The sequence below is a fragment of the Lepus europaeus genome, chromosome 5 (assembly GCF_033115175.1).
Source record: "Lepus europaeus isolate LE1 chromosome 5, mLepTim1.pri, whole genome shotgun sequence".
In the NCBI taxonomy this organism is placed as follows: Eukaryota; Metazoa; Chordata; class Mammalia; order Lagomorpha; family Leporidae; genus Lepus; species Lepus europaeus.
The window spans coordinates 14731742-14755018 of NC_084831.1; the positions used below are offsets into that span (position 1 = coordinate 14731742).

Here is a 23277-nt window from a genome sequence, read left to right on the forward strand (position 1 = left end):
TTGAATTAATGTTAAGAATGTTAAGAATGAATTATGGGGGCTGGTGCTGTGGTACATATAGGTTTAAACCTCCAGCTACAGATTTGGCATATCACTTGGATGCTGCTGTGAGTCCCACTGCTCCACTTCCGATCCAGCTCTCTGCTATGGTCTGGGAAAGCAGTGGAAGATGGCCCAAGTCCTTGGGCCCCTGCAGCAATGTGGGAGACCCAGAAGAAGCTCCTGGCTCCTGGCTTCACTTATTGGCCCAGCTCCAGCTGTTGCAGCCATTTGGGGAGTGAACCATGGATGGAAGACCTTTCTCTGTGTCTCTTCCTCTCTAACTCTACATCTCAAATAAATAAATATCTTTAAAAGGGGAGGGGGGATGAATTATGTGATCTATACTTGATCTTAGCCAAAAGTCCAAGAAGTGATATGTAATCTAATAATTATAGGAAAATTGTTAGTCCAAATAAAAAACTAAATGTGTCATGTTTATAAAATAATCTCATAATTTTCCCACTAATCAAGGACCTATTTTGTGCAGGGAATATGCTGTATGTTATATTTTGTAAACAGAAAGGCTAATATAATTTTGATGCAGAATAAGAAGTTAGTGAACATATAATATTAAGATACTGCAAAACTACAATAGCTAATTATGCTGTTGGGAGAAACTTAGATAAGCCTCCACAGGAGTGTGGCGGCCGCAGCCTGGGTTGTGCTGAAAGTGGTGGATCAACTCAGTAATGTGCCTCATTACATAAACTGACCTCAGTCCCTTACCATGCAGAAACAACAGCTGTTGGGCTCCAAATCATGATTCTTAAGGTCATGGAAGATGCCACATGATTGCTATGCCAGACATCTGCAATACAGATTTTTATTTGGACAACAGCTAGTGAGTCCAGAATCATGTATGTCTAACCGGAAGAATACTACTAGATCAAATTTCTGTCATTATAGTCCACCTTCTGACATTGCTTTACAAAGAAGTAATGCTTCCTTAAGTATGCAGCCCCTCGCTCCAACCAGGTCCGATGTTTGGGCTCTGCTCCAGAATGGGACAGTCACCAGAAGAAGATGGACATTGCTTCTGCTCCTCTCCTGGTGTGCCACCAATTTTGGTACGTGTTTTGTCTGTGTTTTTCTTCCCATCCTCTCTAGACACATCTCCAGGATATCATCCTACCATGAGCACTCTTACCTTCATTTTCTTGAATTCACTATTCATTCTCCAAATCTGTGATGTCAGTATAGTATATTTTAAAGCTAGATATTTTTATTTACTTGAAAGGTGGAAAGAGACAGACAGACTGATAAAGATCTTCTACTGCTGGGTCACTCTCCAAATGCCCACAACAGCTAAGGGTGGGCCAGGCCAAAGCCAGGAGCCAAGACTCAACCTGTCTGCAAAGCTGGGAGCAGGGCTGCATGTACATCAGGCTCACACCTGCTGCCCCCTCAAGGTGGGCATTAACAGGAACTAGGACTTAGAACTTGGACAGAAACACTCTGAATGTGGGATTAAGGTGTATCTAGCAGCATCTTTACCAAATATGTCAACTTGTTTATACTTTTTGATCAGTTTAAGAGCCATTTCATGCTTTTAGTGCTAACAATTTTACCACCAATGAGTTTAATGCACCCTTGCTCCACTACACAATAAAGACGTGAGGACCGGTAAAGGATTGCACCATCTAGGCCTCCTCTTAGCATCTAATATATCACCAGCCCCTCGTAGAACACTCACTGAAGATCAGTGAACAGGGGCCAGCACTGTGGCACAGCCACTGGCAATGCTGGCATCCCATATGAGTGGTCTGAGCTCTGTCTGTTTCACTTCTGATCCAACTTCCTGCTAATGTGCCTGGGAAAGCTGCAGAAGGTGGCCCAAGTACTAGGGCCCTTTGCCACCACGTGGGAGACCCAGATGAAATTCCAGGTTTTGAAGCCAAGCCCTTTGGGGTCATTTGGGGAGTGAATCAGTGGAAGGATGATCTCTCTCTCTGTTTCTCCTGTTCTCTCTGTAACTTTGCCTTTCAAATCTTTTATTTTAAAAGATTTGTTAATGAATAAAATATGTAAAATCAAAATTAAGCTCATGGTTAATTAACATCTCTCTACAGTAACACTGGTTAAATCTCTGTTAGGGGAGTACTGCTACATTATCCCCACTCCCCACTGCAGAGATGAGCAAACTGCAGTACAGAAAGGTAAACCTCAGGAGTAAAGGTTGTAATTGGATTTAAAATACAGATAGAGGGCCAGTGTTGTGGTGCAGCAGGCTAAGACACCTGTGACACTGGCATCCCATGTGGGTGCTGGGGTTCATGTCCTGGCTGCTCCACTTCTGATCCAGTTCCCTGGTAATGCGCCTGGAAAAGCAGTGGAGGGCGGCCCAAATATCTGGACCTCTGCCAGCCACAGATGAACTCCTGGATCCTGGCTGTGGCCTGGCTCAGGCCTGGCTGATGCAGCCATCTGGGGAGTGAACCAGTGATAGAAGAGCCCTCTCTGTCTCTCCCTCTCTCTCTGTAACTCTGCCTTTCAATAAATGATTAATAAAACCAACAAACCCAACACAGATTAACTTCAAAATCTAGTCTTTGGGGTGGAAGTTGTGTTGCAATGATTAAGCTCCTTGGGAGATTGAATCCTCTATTGCAGAGCCTGGGACTGGGTCTCATCTCTGCTTCTGATCCAGCTTCCTGCTAATGTGCTGGGAGGTAGCAGATGACGGCCCACGTGCCGGGTTCCTGCCGCCCACGTGAGGGAGACCTGGATGAAATTCTGGGCTCTTGGCTTCAGGCTGGCACAGCCAAAGCTATTGCAGGCATTTCAGGAATGAGCCAAAAGACAGAAGATCTCTCTCCCTGCCTTTCAAGTAAATTAATTACTTTTTAAAAATTTCATTTTTCCAACACAGTATCCTGCCTCTCAACTCTATCTTATTCCCACACTTTCTTATCTGAATTCAACTTCATTTATGTCTTGGTTGTCTTTTGTCTTCAGAGCAAGAGAGGATGTGCAGTTTAGCAAGGGAGGGTAGAGTAAGGAATACAGTTTTTCTGTTAGACCTATGGCACAACATGTCAAGTCACTACAAAAATAAAATGGTAAAGTTACTCCGAGTAGGCTTAGTCCAAAAAGCTCAGCAGAACAGTCCGTTATGCAGTTCTGTCAGCAGAAAGAAATGACTCCAACGAGACTATTATCAGATTTGCCAGGCCTCTCTATTATCCTGTACAGTCCTTTCTGTAGCCTCTTAAGCATTTTTCACATTTTAATAAACATTTTTGTGTCACTTTCATCACCATCAAAAAAGATTACAATTTATTTCAAAGTAAATCTTAGTACAGACACAGAAATGTCAATCATTATAGCACAAATATATAATTTAATTAGAAAAGATGCTACAAGTAGTTATCTGTCTATGTAATGCTTTTTAGCTTTAAACAACAATACAGTTTGTTGCTCTAAATATGTAAACCCAGATGAAATTAAAACAACCTCTCATCCCAACATCAGGGTCAGTCCATATTACCTGCCAATGTACAAAGTGCAGAGGAGTTTGCTTTAACCTCAATCTGCAGGGACCACTGCAAGTAATGAAAACACTTCTTAACAGACGCAGTCACTTACTCTCTCATCACTTCCCTTGCCCTTCCTGATGTTCATATGTGGAGTTCTTGTTACCAAGAGACTTTGCCTCAGTTCAGTTCTGTAGTCCTGGAGGTCAGGAGACTCACATGGCACTGGGCATTGTGACACAGCAGGCACGCGACACAAACATTGCACACTGGAGTCCCAGGGGTGGAGCCTTACCTCCCTTTCCTATTCAGCTCCCTGCTGATGCACCTGGGAGGTAGCAGATGATGGACCACATGGGAGAACCAGATGGAGTTCCTGGCTTCTACCTAGCCAGCCCTGGCTACTGTGGGCATGTAGGGAGTGAACCAGCACACAGAAGATCTCTCTTGGACCAAGTTCTAAAATGGCAGAGTACGGAAGGAGCTTACTGCTCTAACCTAGGAGAAGATAGTTCTTAAAAACTGGAGATAGTGTAGTTTCAGGGAAGAATTAGGAAAAAGTGGCAGAAGAAACTTCACTCAAATTAGAGGCTACAGAACTTTCCATCCTACAATTGCAGAATACACACTATTCTCAGCAGTGCATGGAACTTTCTCTAAGATTGACACAAACTAGGCCATAAAGAAAGTCTCAGTGAATTTAAAAAACTGAAATCATACCAGGCATCTTCTTGGTCCACAATGTAATGAAGCTTGCACTCAGAAACTTAGGACTCTCTGGAGCATATGCAAACACATGGCGACTAAACAACATGCTCCAGAAAGAAGAGTGGGTCATAGAAGAAACCAAAAGAGAAATAAAATCTTTCTGGAAACAAATGAAGATGACAATACAACATATCAAAATTTATGGGATACAGCAAAAAGTGTTAAGAGGAAAGTTTATAGCAATAGGTGCCTACATCAAGAAATTGGAAAGGCACCAAATAAACAAGCTATCAATGCATCCCAAGGATCTAGAAAAACAAGAGCAAACCAAACCCAAAACTAATAGGAGAAAAGAAATAATTAAAATTAGAGAAGAAATCAACAAAATTGAGTCCAAAAAACAATACAGGAGATCAGCAAAACGAAGAGCTGGTTTTTTGAGAAAATAAAATTGACACACCTTTAGCCCAACTAACTAAAAAAAGGAGAGAAAAGACCCAAATCAATAAAATTGGAGATAAAAAAGGAACTGTAACAACAGATACCACAGAAATAAAAAGAATCATCAGAAATTACTACAACGAGTTGTAGACCAACAAACTGGGAAACCTAGCAGAAATGAATAGATTCCTGACACACACAACCTACCTAAATTGAGCCATGAAAACACAGAAAACCTAAACAGACCCATTACCAAGACGGAAACTGAATCAGTAACAAAGGCCCTCCCAACAAAGAAAAGCCCAGGACCAGATGGATTCACTGCTAAATTCTATCAGATATTTAAAGAAGAACTGACTACAATTTTTCTCAAGTCATTCAAAACAACTGAAAGGGAGGGAATCCTCCCAAATTCTTTCTATGAAGCCAGCATTATCTTAATTCCTAAACCTGAAAAAGATCCAACAGAGAAAGAGAATAGCAGACCAATTTCCCTGATGAACAGACACAAAAATCGTCAACAAAATTCTAGCCAATCAAATCCAACAACACATCAGAAAGATCATCCCCAGACCAAGTGGGATTTATCCTTGCTATGCAGGGATGGTTCAGCATTTGCAAATCAATCAATGTGATACATCACATTAACAAACTGCTGAACAAAAACCATATGATTATCTCAGTAGATACAGAGAAAGCATTTGTTAAAATAAAACACCCTTTCATGATGAAAATCTAAGCAAATTGGGTATAGAAGGCACATTCCACAACACAATCAAGGCAATCTATGACAAACCCATGGCCAGCAACATATTGAATGGGGAAAAGCTGGAAGCATTCCCACTGAGATCTGGTACCAGGCAGGGATGCACACTCTCACCACTGCTATTCAATATAGTACTGGAAATTTTAGCCAGAGCCATTAGGCAAGAAAAAGAAGTCAAAAGAATCAATACAAACTGGGAAGGAGGAAGTCAAACTAACCCTATTTGCAGATGACATGATTCTTTATATAGGGGATCTAAAGAGCTCCACTAAGAGACTACTGGAGAGGCTGGTGCTGTGGTGCAGCGGGTTAAAGCCCTGGCCTGAAGCGCCGGCAACCCATATGGGCGCTGGTGCTAGTCCCGGCTGCTCCTTGTCTGATCCAGCTCTCTGCTATGGCCTGGGAAAGCAGTAGAAGATGGCCAAGTCCTTGGGCTCCTGCATCCATGTGGGAGACCCGGAAGAAGCTCCAGGCTCTAGCTCCTGGCTTTGGATCGGCGCAGATCCCGCCATTGTGGCCATTTGGGGATTGAACCAAAAGATAGAAGACTTTTTTCTCTGTCTCTACCTATCTCTGTAACTCTGCCTGTCAAATAAACAAAAAATAAATCTTTTTTTTTTTTTTTTTTTTTTTAAAGAGACGGGGCCGGGGCTGTGGTGCAGCGGGGTGAAGACTTGGCCTGGAGCGCTGGCATCCCATGTGGGCGCTGGTTTGGGTCCTGGCTGCTCCACTTCCAATCAGGCTCTCTGCTATGACCTGGGAAAGCAGCAGAAGATGGCCCAAGTCCTTGGGCCCCTGCACCCACGTGGGAGACCTGGAAGAAGTTCCTGGTTCCTGCTTCAGATCGGCGCAGCTCCAGCTGCTGCAGCCAATAGGGGAGTGAATCATTGGATGGAAGACCTCTCTCTTTCTGCCTCTCCTCTCTCTGTATAACTCTTTCAAATAAATAAATAAATAAATCTTCAAAAAATAAATATTAATGAAGAATGGGATGGGAAAGGAAGTGGAAGTGGGGCAGTTTGGGGGTGGAGGGCGGGTATAGGAGGAAGATCCACTATATTCCAAAAGCTGTACCTATGAAATTTATATTTATTAAATAAAAGCTTTCTAAAAAAAAAATCTGTTTCTCCCCCCAACCCTCTCCTTCTGTCCTTTAAGTAAGTAAATACATAAATAAACCTAAGTTTTAAAAAGTCACATAGGTCATATAATAGGTATAAATTAATCCTGCCTGAGGAGATGAAATTAATTTATTGATTAAATTCTGGACTTTTTGTCAAAAATCTTTACACATGGACTTATAACATTCTCTCTTAGCACACTGGGAAAACCTATAGTTCATCCATGTTTCTTCACGGTTTCCATGACAGTTCCCATTTTGAACATTCTTCCCTAATGTGTCCCAAAATATGGAACAGAGTAGGAAATCAAAAAAGCATAAAGGAATTTCTAAGTTATAATTTATTTAAAAATAAATACAATGTTAGGGAAGACCCAGAATTTATTATTGAAACCTAAAGAAGAAAATATTTAGTTGCTCAAATCTTTGTTGGACATCATAAATCCCAAAACAGTATAATTCCTTTGCACTCTAGTTTTACGAAAAATCAAATACGAATAATTTAAGAAATTTACATAAAAAGCAAATTAATGAGGAATAAAGAAGATAAATGATTTTAATATAAAATGAAGCATTTCTTGTTATAAAGAACATTAGGAATTATTCAAAACAAACTGTAAGGTACCTTTTGAAATCTGACAATCTATTTCATATACATGAGATAATTTATCATGAGAGAATTGACTGAGCAAGAAAAACAACTGCAAAATTTATAATTAAACTTGGTTTTGGTTATAATTATGATGAGAATTCATATTCACAGATGAATAAACAAGGGGAAAAAGTGAGTCTTCTCTTTCCTAATAGGTTCTTATGTCTCTCTCCAGAGGAACTCATTATTATTTCTTTTCTGTCCACAGAAAATACCGGTGTATATGCAAGCACATGTACGTGTGTACTATAATGTGAATGTGCACACACAGCTTTTTCCTTTTCCTCCTATAATACATGCTATTTTGCACCTTGGCATGATTTTAAAATTAGAATAGATCACACTCATATACAGGAAAATCATGTTTTCAGAGGTTATAAGATAACTTAACAAGTGATCTACATAATTTATAAAACATCTACATGCACTATCACCTTCCAAAGGATTTTTCTCTATAAATTGTCTGCACATTGATTTAAGTATCTCAAATGTCACTCAAAGCTTATTTGGATTCTATGTTAAAGATAGTAAAATTATGATAGTTCTAGGACTCAATAACTATCTGTTGAATGAATAACAATTATTAATGACACTAGGATATTGCAAAAGCCTCAGTATCTTTTGGATACTATTGAGTATCTCACCAAATACTGAACGCTGTTTCATAAATACTGAATCCTACTTTTATTTTTTAAGTGGTGCATTAGATACTGAGATGCTGCCTAAGTTATAGGTATGGACTCTGCAACAGTAGAAACTTGGGGAGAGAGTATATTAACTAAGAACGAAGGCTCATACATTCTGTGCTTTCTGCTGTCATTAGCTACTCAAGGTAAGTACAAAGACTGCGAACATGGGTCATCTACTTGTTTATCCAATTGTGCATTTATTTGAGTGTTATAGTCATTTCTAATATAAACAATATCTTCAACAAGAATTACTTCAAATGACTTTAAGTTCTGACTGCTGACATTTAAAAAATATGTGGTTTAATCTGAGAGGCAACAGACAGGCATAGCTATAAGCCTAGGCTTTAGAGCTAAGGATGAGTTCCAACTCTTCCACTTACTAACCATATAAACTTTCACAACTATCACTTTTTCTGTGCCTCAGTCTCCTCTTGTACAAAACAGGGCTGTCGTGAATTACTGACCACATCACAGTACCATATAAACAGCAAGAACTTAACTGATGACAGCTAGCATTAAAATTAAATCTTCCTACCACATAGCTTTTAAATACATTTATCCCTAAAAACAGTACAAATCTCTACAAAATCAAGAAAAAAAATCAATTCTTACATTAACACAAACCTATTCATTTGCTTAAATGAGTAAACGTTTAATAAGAGCTCTGTGGAGATAATAAAAATCAGAGCTTTACCAACACTGAAGAGTAAAAAGAGACATAAAATACATATATGCCAATATTTATAAAGTACTTCAAGTGTTTCTTTAAAATTGTATCCAAGTAGAGTTGTTATTATTTTTGAGACAGAGTTTCAGAGAGAAACGGGGGAGGGGTGGAGGAGAGAGATTTCCCATGGCTGGTTCATTCCCCAGATAGCTGTGATGGCCAGGGCTGGGCCAGATCAAAGCCAGGAGCCAGGAGCTTCTTCTAGTTGTCTCATGTGTGCAGGTGGCAGGGCCTTTAGCAGGAAGCTAGATAGGAAGTGGACCAGCTGGGACATGAACCATAACCCATATAGGATGACAGTGCCACAGGAGGTGGCTTTACCGGTATGCTGCAATACCGGCCCCCTTCATGTATTTTTGAACAGAGAGAATCATATATATGTTTAGGAGAAAGAATTATCAGAATGGAAGATTTAAGATAAATTCTGAGCATGTTCTTTAATACAGTCTAGGTTGAAAAGGTAGCAGTAAGGTAGCAATGTAGAAATTAACACCTATAAACATTGGCAACAGAAAATAATAATGACAGAGTGAGAGAAGGGCAAAAAAAAAAAGTAACAAAGTAAAGCTAGGGAGAGAGAGTTTAAAAGGGCCTAGAAGATCAACCGAGAAACTAGATTCTGACCACTGAAACAACTGTCTCTACAGCTCATGGAAAGACTGGCATCCTGAACAATATTTTCTCTAGAAGACTTTTCTGGGAAATGTGCAGTGAGAACATGTGTCAAGAGAAATCTGAAAGCAGAGCTGCAGGAGCTTAGGTGTAAGGTAATGAGTCGCTGAAACGGACTTGAAAGGAAAGGGGACTGAACAGATGGATGGCCAAATGAATTGTTGGATGCCTAGAAAGACAAGAAACGTCCACAAGTGCCCTAGGCAGAGGCTAAGGAAGGGCTTACAGAGAGGATGACTCAACTGAAACAAACGTACACAAAGACTAAAGGAAACACAGAATCATTGCTTCTGCAACAATCACATGTTTTGGCCACAACCACCCTGCTCTCCCACACTAGTTCCCTGTACTTCTAGAATAGTTGTTACAGGTGGTACATATACTTAATATGAGAACACCCTCTCAAATTCAGTAAGATGTAACTACTAGTCAAATAATAAGAAACAAGTTTCAAAACTACGCAGTTCAGGCATAAAATGTACCCAAAGGTGATTTCTGACTGGACCCCCACACTCCTGCATCTCTGCTACTGTTGCTTATGGTGGTGGTGTTGACACTCTCTTCTGGATTTCTAAGCTACAATTTTCCTATCCAAATTCTGCACACATGCTGATGGCACAACCACATACTTATACTTTTTAATATAACAGCTTCCTGAGATGTAACCCACATATCATAAAATTCACTTTTTAAAAGTAAATGCTCTGTGGTATATTCAGAGTTGTGCAATCATCACTGAAGAATATTTTCATCATCCCAAAAGGAATCTCCACATCCATTAGCACTCCGACCACAACCTCCAACCCTCGGCAGCCACTCATCATTTTGCCATGGAAATATGCCTATTTTGAACTATTTCACATAAACTGAATTATGCAATGAGCCTTTCTGTACATGCTTTCCACTGTGCACAATGTTCTCAAGGGTCTTTCCTGCAGCAGCACACCATGTCAGCACTTCGTTTCCCTCCACGTCGAACATACCAGGCATCACTATACGAGAGGTCTCCCAAAGGCTACAGTGGAGGAAATGCACAGTACGTTTTCAGTCCATGTTTCTATTAATTTTCTCAACTTGCTTCATATTTTTTGTTTACACATTCATCAGTCGATGGACAATTCAATTAGTTTCTCCTAATTTTGCTACTCTATTCACTTTTTTCCATTCCTTCTAGTTTTCTCTTGGCCTTTCTAATTTCCCACTCTTGACCAAAAGAAGAAATCAGATATTGTTACTGTACTCTACTGTAATGGATATATCAATGGTTTCAATTGCAGACTCTCAAAATTCACTGTTCTAAGCAAACTTTCTCTTCACTTTCCAGTCACAGTTGAGGTAACCTTGAGATGTGTCTATTGTGAAGATTAAATGACATAACAGGTAAAAAAAAATCTTTAATTGAAGTTATACATGCATAGATACTACACTTAGGAATTTTGCACCAATTTGTACCTAGGATTTTATTAAAAACTTTTCATAAGGTATCAATTTTTTTAGATTCTCTTCTTTGGCAGATAAATTTCTCAGGGTAGATACGATACTCACCTATTCTATATAATACTAGCAGAATTCAAAGTGAACCTTTGAGATCTTGACAGCAGCTAAAAATATTATTAATATTATTCAACATCAATGGAGTACTTACTATGTGTCAGATATTGTGCTAAACGTTTTATACAATTGTATTTTATTTACGACACCTTTATGAGGCAAACACTATCTTCACTTTGGAAAATAGACACAGAGATTAAGGAACTCACCCAAGATCACAAAGATAGAAAAAGAGTCTGTAACTCTGTTACTTTACTGATAGAGTTTAGAACAAAAATAACGAGAATCTACATTTAGACCCAAAACACTGAAGAAATACAGGCTTTTAGTAAGACTAGGTTTTCCTCTCTTTTGACTCAATGAGAGATGTGCTCCCCTAGGCCGTCTGAACACAGGTTAAGTACAAAGGTTCTTTGCAGTGGAGAAGGGTTTAATTACTAAGTCTGGGAAAGGGGCTAAATTCTGAGCAAAGAAATCTACATATGTTAAAATGTGAACACTGGGGAGACGCATCTCACGTAAATAGGCAAGGAAAAACTGCAGAACTTGCTTGCTAGGAGGCTTAGCATGTGAGCCTGACAGTGGGATGACCCCCAGGTATCTGGGCACCTTTGGCAGCACATGAAGAACAGAATCTGACCCGGCACCAGTATTTTCCAGGAAATGCTTAAGACTTCACTGTGGAGGGTAGTAAGAAAGTAGAAATAACAGTTAAGAAATGAACTTTTAAACTATATCGTTAGGTGGCTTTGTTGGAAATAATTTACAAAAAATGTGGAGAAAATTTTCACATATCCCTAAGGATCACTCAGATCCAAGTCTCTAAAAAAGATGGCCACAATCAATTTAAAATGGGTCCTGTCCCAAGGTTCCAGGATGTAACTCATTAGAGGAAACTGAGAACTTCAAAGGTGGCATAGTAAGGTAGGGATCAGGCTTGTGAGACACTCACACCACTGGCACTCTGCTTTTGGCCCCTGAAACTAAATCTTCCAGGGACATTTCAAATACTCCTTACAAAGGGTAAGTCAAGAAAAGGTAAAATATTTCAAATCCCCAGGTCCTGTGCTGTGGAGCAGCAGGTTAAGCCACGGCCTGAGAAGCACATCCCATGCAGTGTTGGTTCCAATCCCAGCTACTCCACGTCTGACCCAGAAGCCTGCTAATGCACCTGGGAAAAGCCTCAGAAGATGGCCCAAGGGCTCAAGCTCCTACACCCACCTGGGAGATCTGAATAGTGCTCCAGGATCCCTGGCTTTGGCCTGGCTGAGCCCTGTCCATTTCAGCCATTTGGAAAGTGAACCAGCGGATGGAAGAGGATGGAAGATCTCCCTGTCTCTCCCTTTCTCTCTGTAACTCTCCCTTTCAAATAAATAAACTTTTTTAAAAATTTGAAATTTCCTATTCCCAAGTGCCCTTGTTCAGATCACAGTTTTTAAAATGAGTTTTTTTTTTTTTTTAAAGATTATTCTAGTCAAACGAATAGATTTCTATTTCTCTGGTATTGTGATTATTATGGTTCACTTTCAATATTCTCACAGTTGAGAATAAAGTAACTTAAGATTTTTTTGTCTTTAACATGTGAAAGTACACTGTCCTTATATTTAAGCTAAGTCTAACCCACAGAATCTGGAAACCTACCAGTACCCTTTCCTGAGACTTTAAGAATATAGGGTAGTGGCAGACATTTGGTGTAGCAATAAGACATACTGGAATGCCAAGGGTCCAGTCCTGCCTCCACTTCTGATCCAGCTTCCTGCTAATGTGTATCCTGGGAGGCAGCAGGTAATGGCTCAAGTAGTTGGGTCCCCATATTATTGAGAGACCTGGATTGAATAATGAGCTCCTGGATTCTGCCTGGCCCAGCCCTGGCTGTTGCAGGAATTTGGAGAGTGAATCAATGGACGGAAGATCTATCTGTGTCTCCACTTTTCAAATAAAAGATAAAATTTTTAAAACATGAATATAAGGTCAATTCATATATCCACATAAACAAGATTAGTTCCTTCTGCTGCCACTACATCCCAGGAGGTGGGAGGTGATGTGACAGTGCTCACGACCAAAGCGTTCACACCTTCAGCACCCACGTGTGGAGAGCTGACAGCTTAAACCTCAGCCATGTGGAGACTTGGAACTGAGATTTGCATGCCAACCTGAGACTTCTATGAGAGGGACAGACTCAGTGAAAAAACAGCTAAAAATGGAAACAAAACACAACAGCCCCAATACCATAGAAAATGCCCTTTATTGGGGAGATAAATATAGATTTAAAATAGTAAACCCAAATTAATTCCTGCTAATGCTTTCCCCAAGACATGGCAGATAAAGTAGGTGTAAACTGTTTAGAACTTGCTTTCAAAATTTCAAAAATTTACCTGGAGTTCATAAAACACATTGATAAAATATACAGAGAAACAATGCACTATAAGAAGTGCCAGAAGACACAATAGAATAATTAGAAATCTCCCAGTGTCAAAAGAATTTCAAATTTTGATTTTTTATCATATAGAGATAAAAACTGTGACTAAAAAGTTACGATTTTAAAAAGTAAGTTCATGCCGCATAGTATGTATCATCTCCATTCCAAAAGTTGTACAGAATGAATGACTGGATGAGGTATTGAATTCCTGCAGAATGTTTTTTTTGCAAGTTCAAAATCCTATTTTGTTTCTCTCAAAAGATATAGAAACCATAAGAATTTCTAAGACTTCAAGAAATTACCAATTAATATACAGTTTCACACTGTTAATTATTGAAGTGACTTGGGCTGGCAACTAAAGGGCCACATGTGAGAGCAGCATCCCATTCTAGAGTGCCGTCCACGTCCTGCTGCTGCATTCCCAGTCCAGCTTCCTGCCCGTGTGCCTGGGAAGGCAGTGGAAGGTGACCAATTACTTGGGTTCCCGCTGCCCATGTGGGAAACCAAATATAGCTTCTGGCTCCTAACTTCAGTCTGGCCCAGATCTGGCTGTTGTGGTCGCTTGGGGAGTGAATGTGGATAGAAGATCTCACTTCCTCTGTATTTCCCTTTTCAAATTAAACAAAAAACAAAACAAAAAAAAGAACTCCTGCCTCTAGCCGCTGTGAAGTGAACCAGCAGATGAAACATCCCTTCCTGCCTCTGTCTCCGCTTCTCTGGCACTCTGACTTTCAAATGAATAAATCTTAAAAAAAAAAAAAAAAAAAAAAAAAATCAGAGGAGAGGAGAAAAAAAGAAAAAATGAAGAGGAATGAAGTAGGCTCATTGGAACTGTGGGACAGCACAAGGCCACAGGGATAACATATTCATATCTCAAAACATAGTAATAAAAAACTGCCCAAACCTAATGAAATATGCAACTATCCAAATTGAGGAAGTTTAGAGATGACTGGCCAGATTCAATTAAACTAAGTATACCACAAGGCATATTATTATTAAGGTCTCTAAGGTTAAAGAAAAAGGATTCTTAAAGCTGCAAGAAAAATAAAACAGCTTATGCACAGCAAAGGTAACAAAGGATTAGAGACAACTTACAGAATGGGAGAGAATGTCTGCAAGGTATCTATGCAGAAAGTGGTTAACAACAAGAGTACGTAAGAGATTGAACTCAATAGCACCAGAACAAATGGGCCATAGATCTGAACACACATCTGTCAAAGGAAGACATAAAAATGGCTAACAGGTACATTTAAAAATGCTCAGGGCTGGTGGCATAGTGGGTTAAGCCGCCACCTGCGGTGCTGGCATCCCATATGGGCACCAGTTTGAGACCCTGCTGCTCCACATCTGATCCAGCTCTCTGCTATGGCCTGGGAAAGCAGTGGGAAGATGGCCCAAGTCCCTGGGTGCCTGCACCCACGTGGGAGACCCAGAAGAAGCTCCTAGTCCCTGGCTCTGGATTGGCGCAGCTCTGCTGTTGCAGCCAATTGGGGAATGAACCAGCGGATGGAAGACCTCTCTCTCTCTCTCGTCCTCTCCTTCTCTGTGTAACTCTGACTTTCAAATAAATAAATAAATCTTTAAAAAAATAAAAGTGCTCGACATCACTAATCATCAGTGAAATGCAAATCAAAACCACACTGAGGTATCAACTCACTCCAGTAACAATACCTAGTATTGTAACAAGTATCCAGTAACAAAAAGACAAAAGGTCCCTGGAGTTGGAGAGGATGTGCAGAAAGTGGATTCACTGTACACTGCTGGTGGGAATGTAAGTTAGTACAGCCAGTATAGAAAAACAGTGTGGTTACTCAAACAGTTTAAAATAAAACTAATGGGGTGGGCATTGTGGTGCAGTGGTTGAGCCATCACTTGGGATGCCAGCATCCCATACAGGAGTGCCAGTTCAAGTCCTGGCTAATCTACTTTTTGTTTTGTTTTTAGGATTTATTTATTTGAAAGAGTTAGAGAAAGAGGGAAAAACAGGGGGAGGGAGGACTTTCATCTGCTGGTTCACTTCCCAGATGGACGCAACAGCAGGACTGAGTCAGGTCAAAGCCAGAAGCCAAGAGCTTCATTTGGGTCTCCCTTGTGTGTGACAGAGGCCTAAACACTTTGGCCATCTTCTGTTGCTTTTCCGAGGTCATTAGCAGGGAGCTGGATTGGAAGTGGAGCAGATGGGATACAAACTGATGTCCACATGGGATGCTGGCGCCCACCTGCTAAGCCACAATGCTGACCCAACTACTCAATTTCTGATCCAGTTTCCTGCTACAGGATCTAGGAAGCAATGGATGACGGCTTAACTATTTGAGTTTCTGTCACCCATGTTGGAGATCATATGGAGTTTCTGGATCCTTGCTTCTGTCTGGCTCAGCCCAGCAACTGCAGCCAGTTGGGGAGTGAACCAGTAGATGGAAGATATCTCTCCTCTTCTGTTTATTCTCTTGTCTTTGTCAAATAAATAAATACATCTTTAAAAAAATAGCAGTACCATACGACCCAACAACCCCAATCACTGAGTGTGATTACTTTCAAAAGTAAATGAAATCAATCTGACAAAGAAACATTTGCATTACAAGTTTATTGTAGCAGTATTCACAAGTCAAGAAACAGAAGCAATCTAAATGTTCACCAACGGATGAATAAAGAAAATGTGATATATGCACAATAGAACACTATTCTACACAGGATAGAATTTGGTCACTTGAAACAACCTGGAGATCATCATGCTAAGTGAAATTAGAGAGGCAAAAAGAAATAAGCACTGCATGATTTCACTCATAAAGAGTTTTTAAAAAATCGATCTACCAAAGTTGAGAGTAGAACAGTGGTTACCAGAGGCTAGGAGGGAAGAATGCAGAAAGGTTAAGAGGTACTAAGTTAGAGTCAGAGAGAAGAAAGAAATTCTGGTGTTCTATTGCACAGCAGCATAACTACATATAACATTGTCAAAATTTTTAAGATTATATTCAAGTAAACCTATGATCAGTTCAGGTAGATATGGTATTTAAAGGCAAATTTAATTTTCATTATATAATTCTGCAGCAAAAATATCTGTAGAGAAATGAAAGGAACGCTTCTGTGGCTTTATCATTTTTAACATGCTAGAGTTATTAGGTTTTTGAGTTTCATTTACTGTTGGATTTTAAACACTGTAGGGTGCTGGTGACTTAGACATTACTAAGTGCATTTGCATTTCAAGCAAATGTTCCATGGTCTGAAGAATAATGAACCCAAAAATTCTACTTGTCCATGGGTCCTCTGGCACTGTATTATGATACCAGGTCACCTAAGTGAATACCTGCTTACAAGGAGAATGAAGGTCAGGATAAGTGCAAGTATGATTTTGGTAGAGAGTCTTGCATTAGTTTTTTCAGTTGAAAGGTGTGGTTTGCATTTTTAACTTGTATTCCATACAACTGTTTTGTTTGTCTGTTATGTGCTTTTTTAAAAAAAAAAGCAAAAACACTTCTCTTCATTAAGTTCTCTTGATTTCTGGAGCTCCTACAACCATTGGCTGGTGAACGACAATTGAGAGGTGAGTAAATTAAAGAAAACAACAAAGGATCAAACAAATGACTATCTGCCAAGTAACAGGTGCTCTCTGGAGGGCATTTACCTGTAGCCACTTCAAAACCAAGGTTTTTTTAAAAGGGTGACTGACAAAAGCCCATGTTCTCTCTCCACCAAGGAAAAACCTCCTACAATAGTTATAGTACCATGAATACTGACTCAATGGAGGGAAGTCTTCGGAGGAAACAGATGACTTGCAAAGATTTATGATAAATTTCTTCCAGTACTCACTGTCTTACACTGTCTGCTTCTCTTTACAGTTTACTACATTGAACTAGATGTTCTGCAGTTTCAAGGGATAAAAAAGTTTGCACAGATATTAATGAGTAACTTGCCCCAAGAACTGAGCTGGGGAGAAAAATTATATTTTAGGCCGGCGCCATGGCTCAATAGGCTAATCCTCTGCCTGTGGCGCCGGCACCCCGGGATCTAGTCCCGGTCAGAGTGCCAGATTCTGTCCCGGTTGCTCCTCTTCCAGGCCAGCTCTCTGCTGTGGTCCAGGAGGGCAATGGAGGATGGCCCAAGTCCTTGGGCCCTGCACCCGCATGGGAGACCAGGAGAAGCACCTGGCTCCTGGCTTTGGATCAGCGTGGTGCACCGGCTGCAGCGGCCATTGTGGGGTGAACCAATGGAAAAGGAAGACCTTTCTCTCTCTCTCTCTCTCACTGTCCACTCTGCCTGTCAAAAAAAAAAAAAAAAAAAGAAAAGAAAAGAAAAAAAAAGAAAAAAGAAAAATTATATTTAAAAAAAAGGGATCAGGATATTGGTTTGTCAAGTTTCTTACACAGTTCAAAACAGACCATAAACACTAAAGATATTGGTGACAGAAACTTCTGCAGTGCGTATCTAGAACCCACCACTGTGGACACATTTGTGAAAGCTCTTGATTTACAAAAGCACTACTTAATCAGACAGGAGAATACAAAGAGAAAACTATACAGTATAGAACAATGTTGCAGAAGATGGGCTGTGCTGGTTTGTTGGAAGCCAAAACTTCAATATCCTAATGGGATGTTGACTCCAGAATCAGAGGATAAGTGCTGTGGCATAGTGGGTAAAGCCATCGCCTGCAGTGCCAGCATCCCATATGGGTACTGGTTCGAGTCCCGACTGCTCCACTTCTGATCTAGCTCTTTTGCTATGGCCTGGGAAAGCAGTAGGAAGATGGTCCAAGTCCTTGGGCCCCTGCACCCGCATGGGAGACCCAGAAGAAGCTCCTGGCTTCTTATTGGCCCAGCTCCAGCCACTGCAGCCATTGGGGGGATGAACCAGTGGATGGAAGACCTTTCTCTCTGTAACTCTGCCTCTCAAATAAATCTTGAAAAAAATTCAGAAGCAGTCATAAACCTTTATGTTTGATTGCCATTATCCTAAAAAGATAAAAAAAGGAGCCATGCATAAAGAAGGTCCTTTTAGTTTATGATGACTAGGTTTCTGAATTCCGAGAAGACAGTATTAAGAATTATACATTATGCTAGTTTTGGCTGGTTCCTAGGTCCAAAGCAACACAATCAACCACTGAGGAACTGATTCATAAGAACAAGGCAAAAAAAAAAAAAAAAAAAAGAAGAAGAAGAAGAAAAAACAAAATATGAACCAAACATGTATAGTGACATATACCTTGGAGACATTTGTATATTTGGAAATTCTCATTTGCATTTTTAGACAATGCAGTAACTTTTTTGCAGACTGTACTAAAACACAAACACATCATTGAAGAAATCAGACTAGGAATTTCAGCATTCAATGGATGTTTCTGGAAGTCAAGGAAAGTAGCCAATTAAAAAATAACTCAAACAGCACCTCTTCTTCATGTTCAGTAAGTGTAAAATTATTAATGGCAGAAGAGCTTACCTGGGATGGGGCTCTTTCTTGAATTTAAGTTCTGAGAATCCATAATCTCTTCTGTTTGCCCATCTGCTTCTGTTTTGCTTTGAGCCTCTTTTGAATCTTCACTAAGGCAAGTTCTCATGCTTTCTTCCTCTTCTAAGACTCTCTGGACTGCGGGAGGAGCACTGGAAGTTGTGACTGCAGCAGGAAGAAAGACTGGAGTAGGAGGAGGGGAAGCTGGAGGAGTCGGAGGAGCTGGAGAAAAGGAGGGAGCTGTGGATGGGGTGATGGGAGCTGGGATACACTCCACTTTCATTTCTTCTGGAGGATGTTCCAAAATCTCCAATTCCAGAGTCAATGGTAACACTTCTTGCTTCACTATTTCCACAATGTTCTCCGTGGCTAGCAATTTTTCACTAACTCCATTCATTTCGTTAATTAGGTTAGTACTAGAAATTAGTGGCATATCTTTAGGTGCTACACTACAGGGTTTCTTGCATATATCATCGTCAATCTCCTCTGTTGGTGATGGCTCTGACGTATCTGTGCAAGATGTGGGGCTAGGTACAGGGATTGTGTCTTCTTTTGAGGAAGAGAGTTCACATCTGTCATCTACAGCAGTAGTGAATAATGGTTGGCTACTAAGAGCAGCGGAGCTGGGGGAAGCAATTGTACTTCGAGCAACTGGAGAAACAGTGGTAGGTGACGGAGGCAGAGGAAGCTCTGGTATGGCTTCTACTGCAGTAGTCTCAGATGTCTGGCCCGTTTGTTCTTTCTTCTCCCCACTAAGGACTAGTCTACGAACTGGGGAAGGAGACTTTAACACTGGATCTGGTTTTGGCTTCTCTTCTGGGAAAGAAAAAAATAAAAGATTTTTAAGAATAATTCTGTATCAGAGACTGTATTGTATTGCCTTGGGTCAATTCTTTTTAACCTCTAACCCTAAATCACAAGTAGCACAATAGAGACCAAAATATTAGACATAAGTAATACTCTAAAAATGTTTTTATTTCCTAGTTATACTCACTATCACTTGGTCTCCAATACATAGTTTACTTTGAAGCAAGGGAAGCAACCAATTAAGAAAATAATTATGTAAAAAAAAAAAAAAATGGAAAAGCTCATCAAAATTGAAGCTAAACCATTCTTGGATTGAGAGTAGGACTTCTCTGTAAGCAGGGAGACCATATCTACCATATCCTGTTCCCTGTGGAAAATTTATCTACCTATAGTGAAATACTACCAAGGAGAAATATTAGAAATAAAATTATTATAAAGAAATTGATGTTATGTTTCATTCTAAAGATTTCTGCAATTCAGTGAATTTTATAAAACATGTATTAATTGTACAAAAATACTATGTCTTAACAGAAACCAGCACAGTGTTATTTCTTAATGATGAAGTCTATTATCACTGAAATCAATTTCCTGAACATAAAGTGTAGTTTAAAAATTTATTTAAGGTTCTTTTTTTTATTGACAGGCAGAGTTAGACAGTGAGAGAGAGAGAGAGACAGAGAGAACAGAGAGAAAGGTCTTCCTTTTCCGTTGGTCCACCCCCCAAGTGGCTTTTCCTGCCAGTGTGCTGTGCCGATCCGAAGCCAGGAGCCAGGTGCTTCCTCCTGGTCTCTCATGCAGGTGCAGGGCCCAAGCACTTGGGCCATCCTCCACTGCACTCCCAGGCCACAGCAGAGAGCTAGACTGGAAAAGGAGCAACTGGGACAGAACCCGGTGCCCCAACTGGGACTAGAACCTGGGGTGCCGGCGCCGCAGGCGGAGGATTAGCCAAGTGAGCTGCGGCGCTGGCCATGTTCATTTCTTAAAATAAACATAATCAGAAAAGTGTTAAGGTATAAAAATGGAAACATATCTTCACATATAAGAGCATTCTTTAAGGAAAAACCAAAGTAAATACTCATAGAAACAAATGCAGTAAAAGAGAACACAACATTTACATGTCTGCAGTACTGAAATTATATATAAAATACCAATCTGAGTATAGACATACAGAGAATGAGATTGAGAGAGAATCTGATGACCATTAGGGTACCAGAAAAATACAAGGAATGGTAGTTAACAAAACCCCATGTTCTAAAATTCCAGATGAGCTGATACACGGTTTATCCCTGAGTGGATGGAACTAAAGGAGATTCTGGCTTCAAGCCTTTGCTTGTTTAGCAAAATAAAAGGCTCCATTAGAAAAACAGACACTCAGAGTATGATTACCAAATGCTGACATAAATTTTAAGCATTATTAATGACAGTCTAAAGTGAAACAGACTTTACTTTCTCCCCTAGAATTTGTTAGGTGTTGGCCGGCGCCGCGGCTCACTAGGCTAATCCTCCGCCTTGCGGCGCCGGCACACCGGGTTCTAGTCCCGGTCGGGGCACCGGATTCTGTCCCAGTTGCCCCTCTTCCAGGCCAGCTCTCTGCTGTGGCCAGGGAGGGCAGTGGAGGATGGCCCAAGTGCTTGGGTCCTGCACCCCATGGGAGACCAGGAGAAGCACCTGGCTCCTGCCATCGGATCAGCGCGGTGCGCCGGCCACAGCGCGCCAACCGCGGCGGCCATTGGAGGGTGAACCAACGGCAAAAAAGGAAGACCTTTCTCTCTGTCTCTCACTTTCCACTCTGCCTGTCAAAAAAAAAAAAAAAAAGAATTTGTTAGGTGTTGGTGGAATTGAGTCTTTATAATAAATTGTAGCTAAGTCTGTGAAAGAGAAATAGATGATAGATATCACCATTAAGCTGTTGTTAATTCATTCACTGTAATTACAAGACTTAAAATTCACCTTATTTTTTGGGCATGGAAGCTAGTGCTTCTACAATTTAACTTTGCCTATTTATTCTAGTGGTAAAATCAAAGGATCTCTGCCACATTCCTCATGCTAAGCTGCCATGGCAACAGAAAAAAATACTTCAGAGAAGTATCTTTATTTTATATGTGTATTTAATAAAATATTTCTGATAGAAATAATTTTCAACTCACTGGAGTAACTGTTATGGGCCAACCAGATCATACCAGAGTCCTGTCAAAGCACATTGGAGCTACATTCTTTATTAGCACTCACTGAAACCTAAATGCAGTAACTTCAAAAATAAACAAAAAAAAAATCCCAATAATTATAATATTACCAATCTATTATGTGTATGTCAATTCAATGATCAATTTGGGGATATGAAATTTCTGAGAATAAAAATTCAAAAAAAGTAGGTCTAGGGCTGAAAAACTTTTACATACTCCTGAGAAAAATCTAGCATTAAGAAAATTAGAAACAAAAAAGTTAGTTATTTTGAAAGCTTTCTTACTCTGAAATAAAAATCCTTTAATTTGCTCATCAAAGCTAAGATACAGGAAGTTGAGAACTACCATACAGTATACTTAGAGAACATTTATTTTATCCCTCTCAAGACTTTTATTTACTAGTAAACATTTGGCCAGCTTTAGGAATTTGAAGAGATTCCATTTTAAATAATTTTTCCTAATGAAATAATCATGCAAGAATGAACAGAGATAAATGTCTAGAATATTTAAGTTAATAAGAGAGTGAATGAGTGGATGGAAAATCTCTCTCACCACCCATTCTGCTGCGCAGCCTTTTAAGTAGATGAAAATATTAAATAAAAATTAAAATTATATGTAATAGGAAAAAAAGGAAATTAAATGTCCAACAATAAAAAATTGATGGCCTGGGCATATTATGCTTATCATGTAATACTTAAGATATACTCTTATTTATTTAATTTAAAATTTATATTTATTTGAAAGGCAGAGAGACAGAGATAGAGATCTCCTGTCCACTGGTTCACTCCCCAAATGCTCACCAGAGCTGCATTTAGGCTAGGCTGAAGCCAGGAGCCTAGAACTCAATCCAGGTCTCCCACATGGTAGCAGGGACTCAAGTATTTGAGTCATCATGGCTGCCTCCTAGGGTGCACATTAGCAGGAAGCTGGAATTGGAAGCAGAGCCAGGACTCAAACCCAGGCACTATGATATGGTCCAATTTTATTATTCAAATTTCCACTAAGCAAAAAATGCTGTCCTAACTGCTGTGCCCAAAATCTGCTCTTAAGATAGGATTTGAAAAGAGTACTTAGTGAGACATAAGTTGTTTATAATAAAAGACATGCTTTTTTAAAAGCAGGGCACAGAACTATAAATGGTGTTTAAACTCAGTTTGATAACTTAAAAAAATACTCACAATATTAACATGTGCACAGGGTAAAGTCAGTTTAATAACAACGGCTCTGAACATGAGAGGTGTTTTTTTCCCATTTTGCTTATCCACAGTTTCTATAATAAATGTGTCTTATTTATAAGAATGATAAAACTGTTCCCATTTACTGTAATATGCTGGTGGAAACAATGGCCTAGACGGGTGCATTCTGGTTGTCAAAAGTCTCACAATGATGAAGGTGCTATTATCATCGAAGAGAGAGAGAGAGAGAGAGAGAGAGAGAGAGAGAGAATACTAGTAAGTATCCCACAGTTTGAGGGACACTTGACAACCAAATGCCAACAGAGTCTCAATGGAGCAATAGTGCTATGGATGGCTGGATTAACACAGAATAGCATTCTCTGACTATACCAGGTGCTTAAACCAGGCACACA

General features: G+C 39.9%; 1 protein-coding gene across 11 annotated transcripts in view; it reads right to left on the reverse strand.

The window, feature by feature from the left end:
- The window catches only part of EIF4G3 (eukaryotic translation initiation factor 4 gamma 3), a 366352-nt gene that overhangs the window by 119194 nt on the left and 223881 nt on the right, over nucleotides 1-23277 (reverse strand). For all 11 annotated transcript variants that reach the window (XM_062190568.1, XM_062190571.1, XM_062190570.1 and 8 more), the window contains one exon: nucleotides 18691-19515. In XM_062190568.1, coding sequence (XP_062046552.1) covers nucleotides 18691-19515 — 825 coding nt within the window. The remainder of the gene's footprint in view (nucleotides 1-18690; nucleotides 19516-23277) is intronic.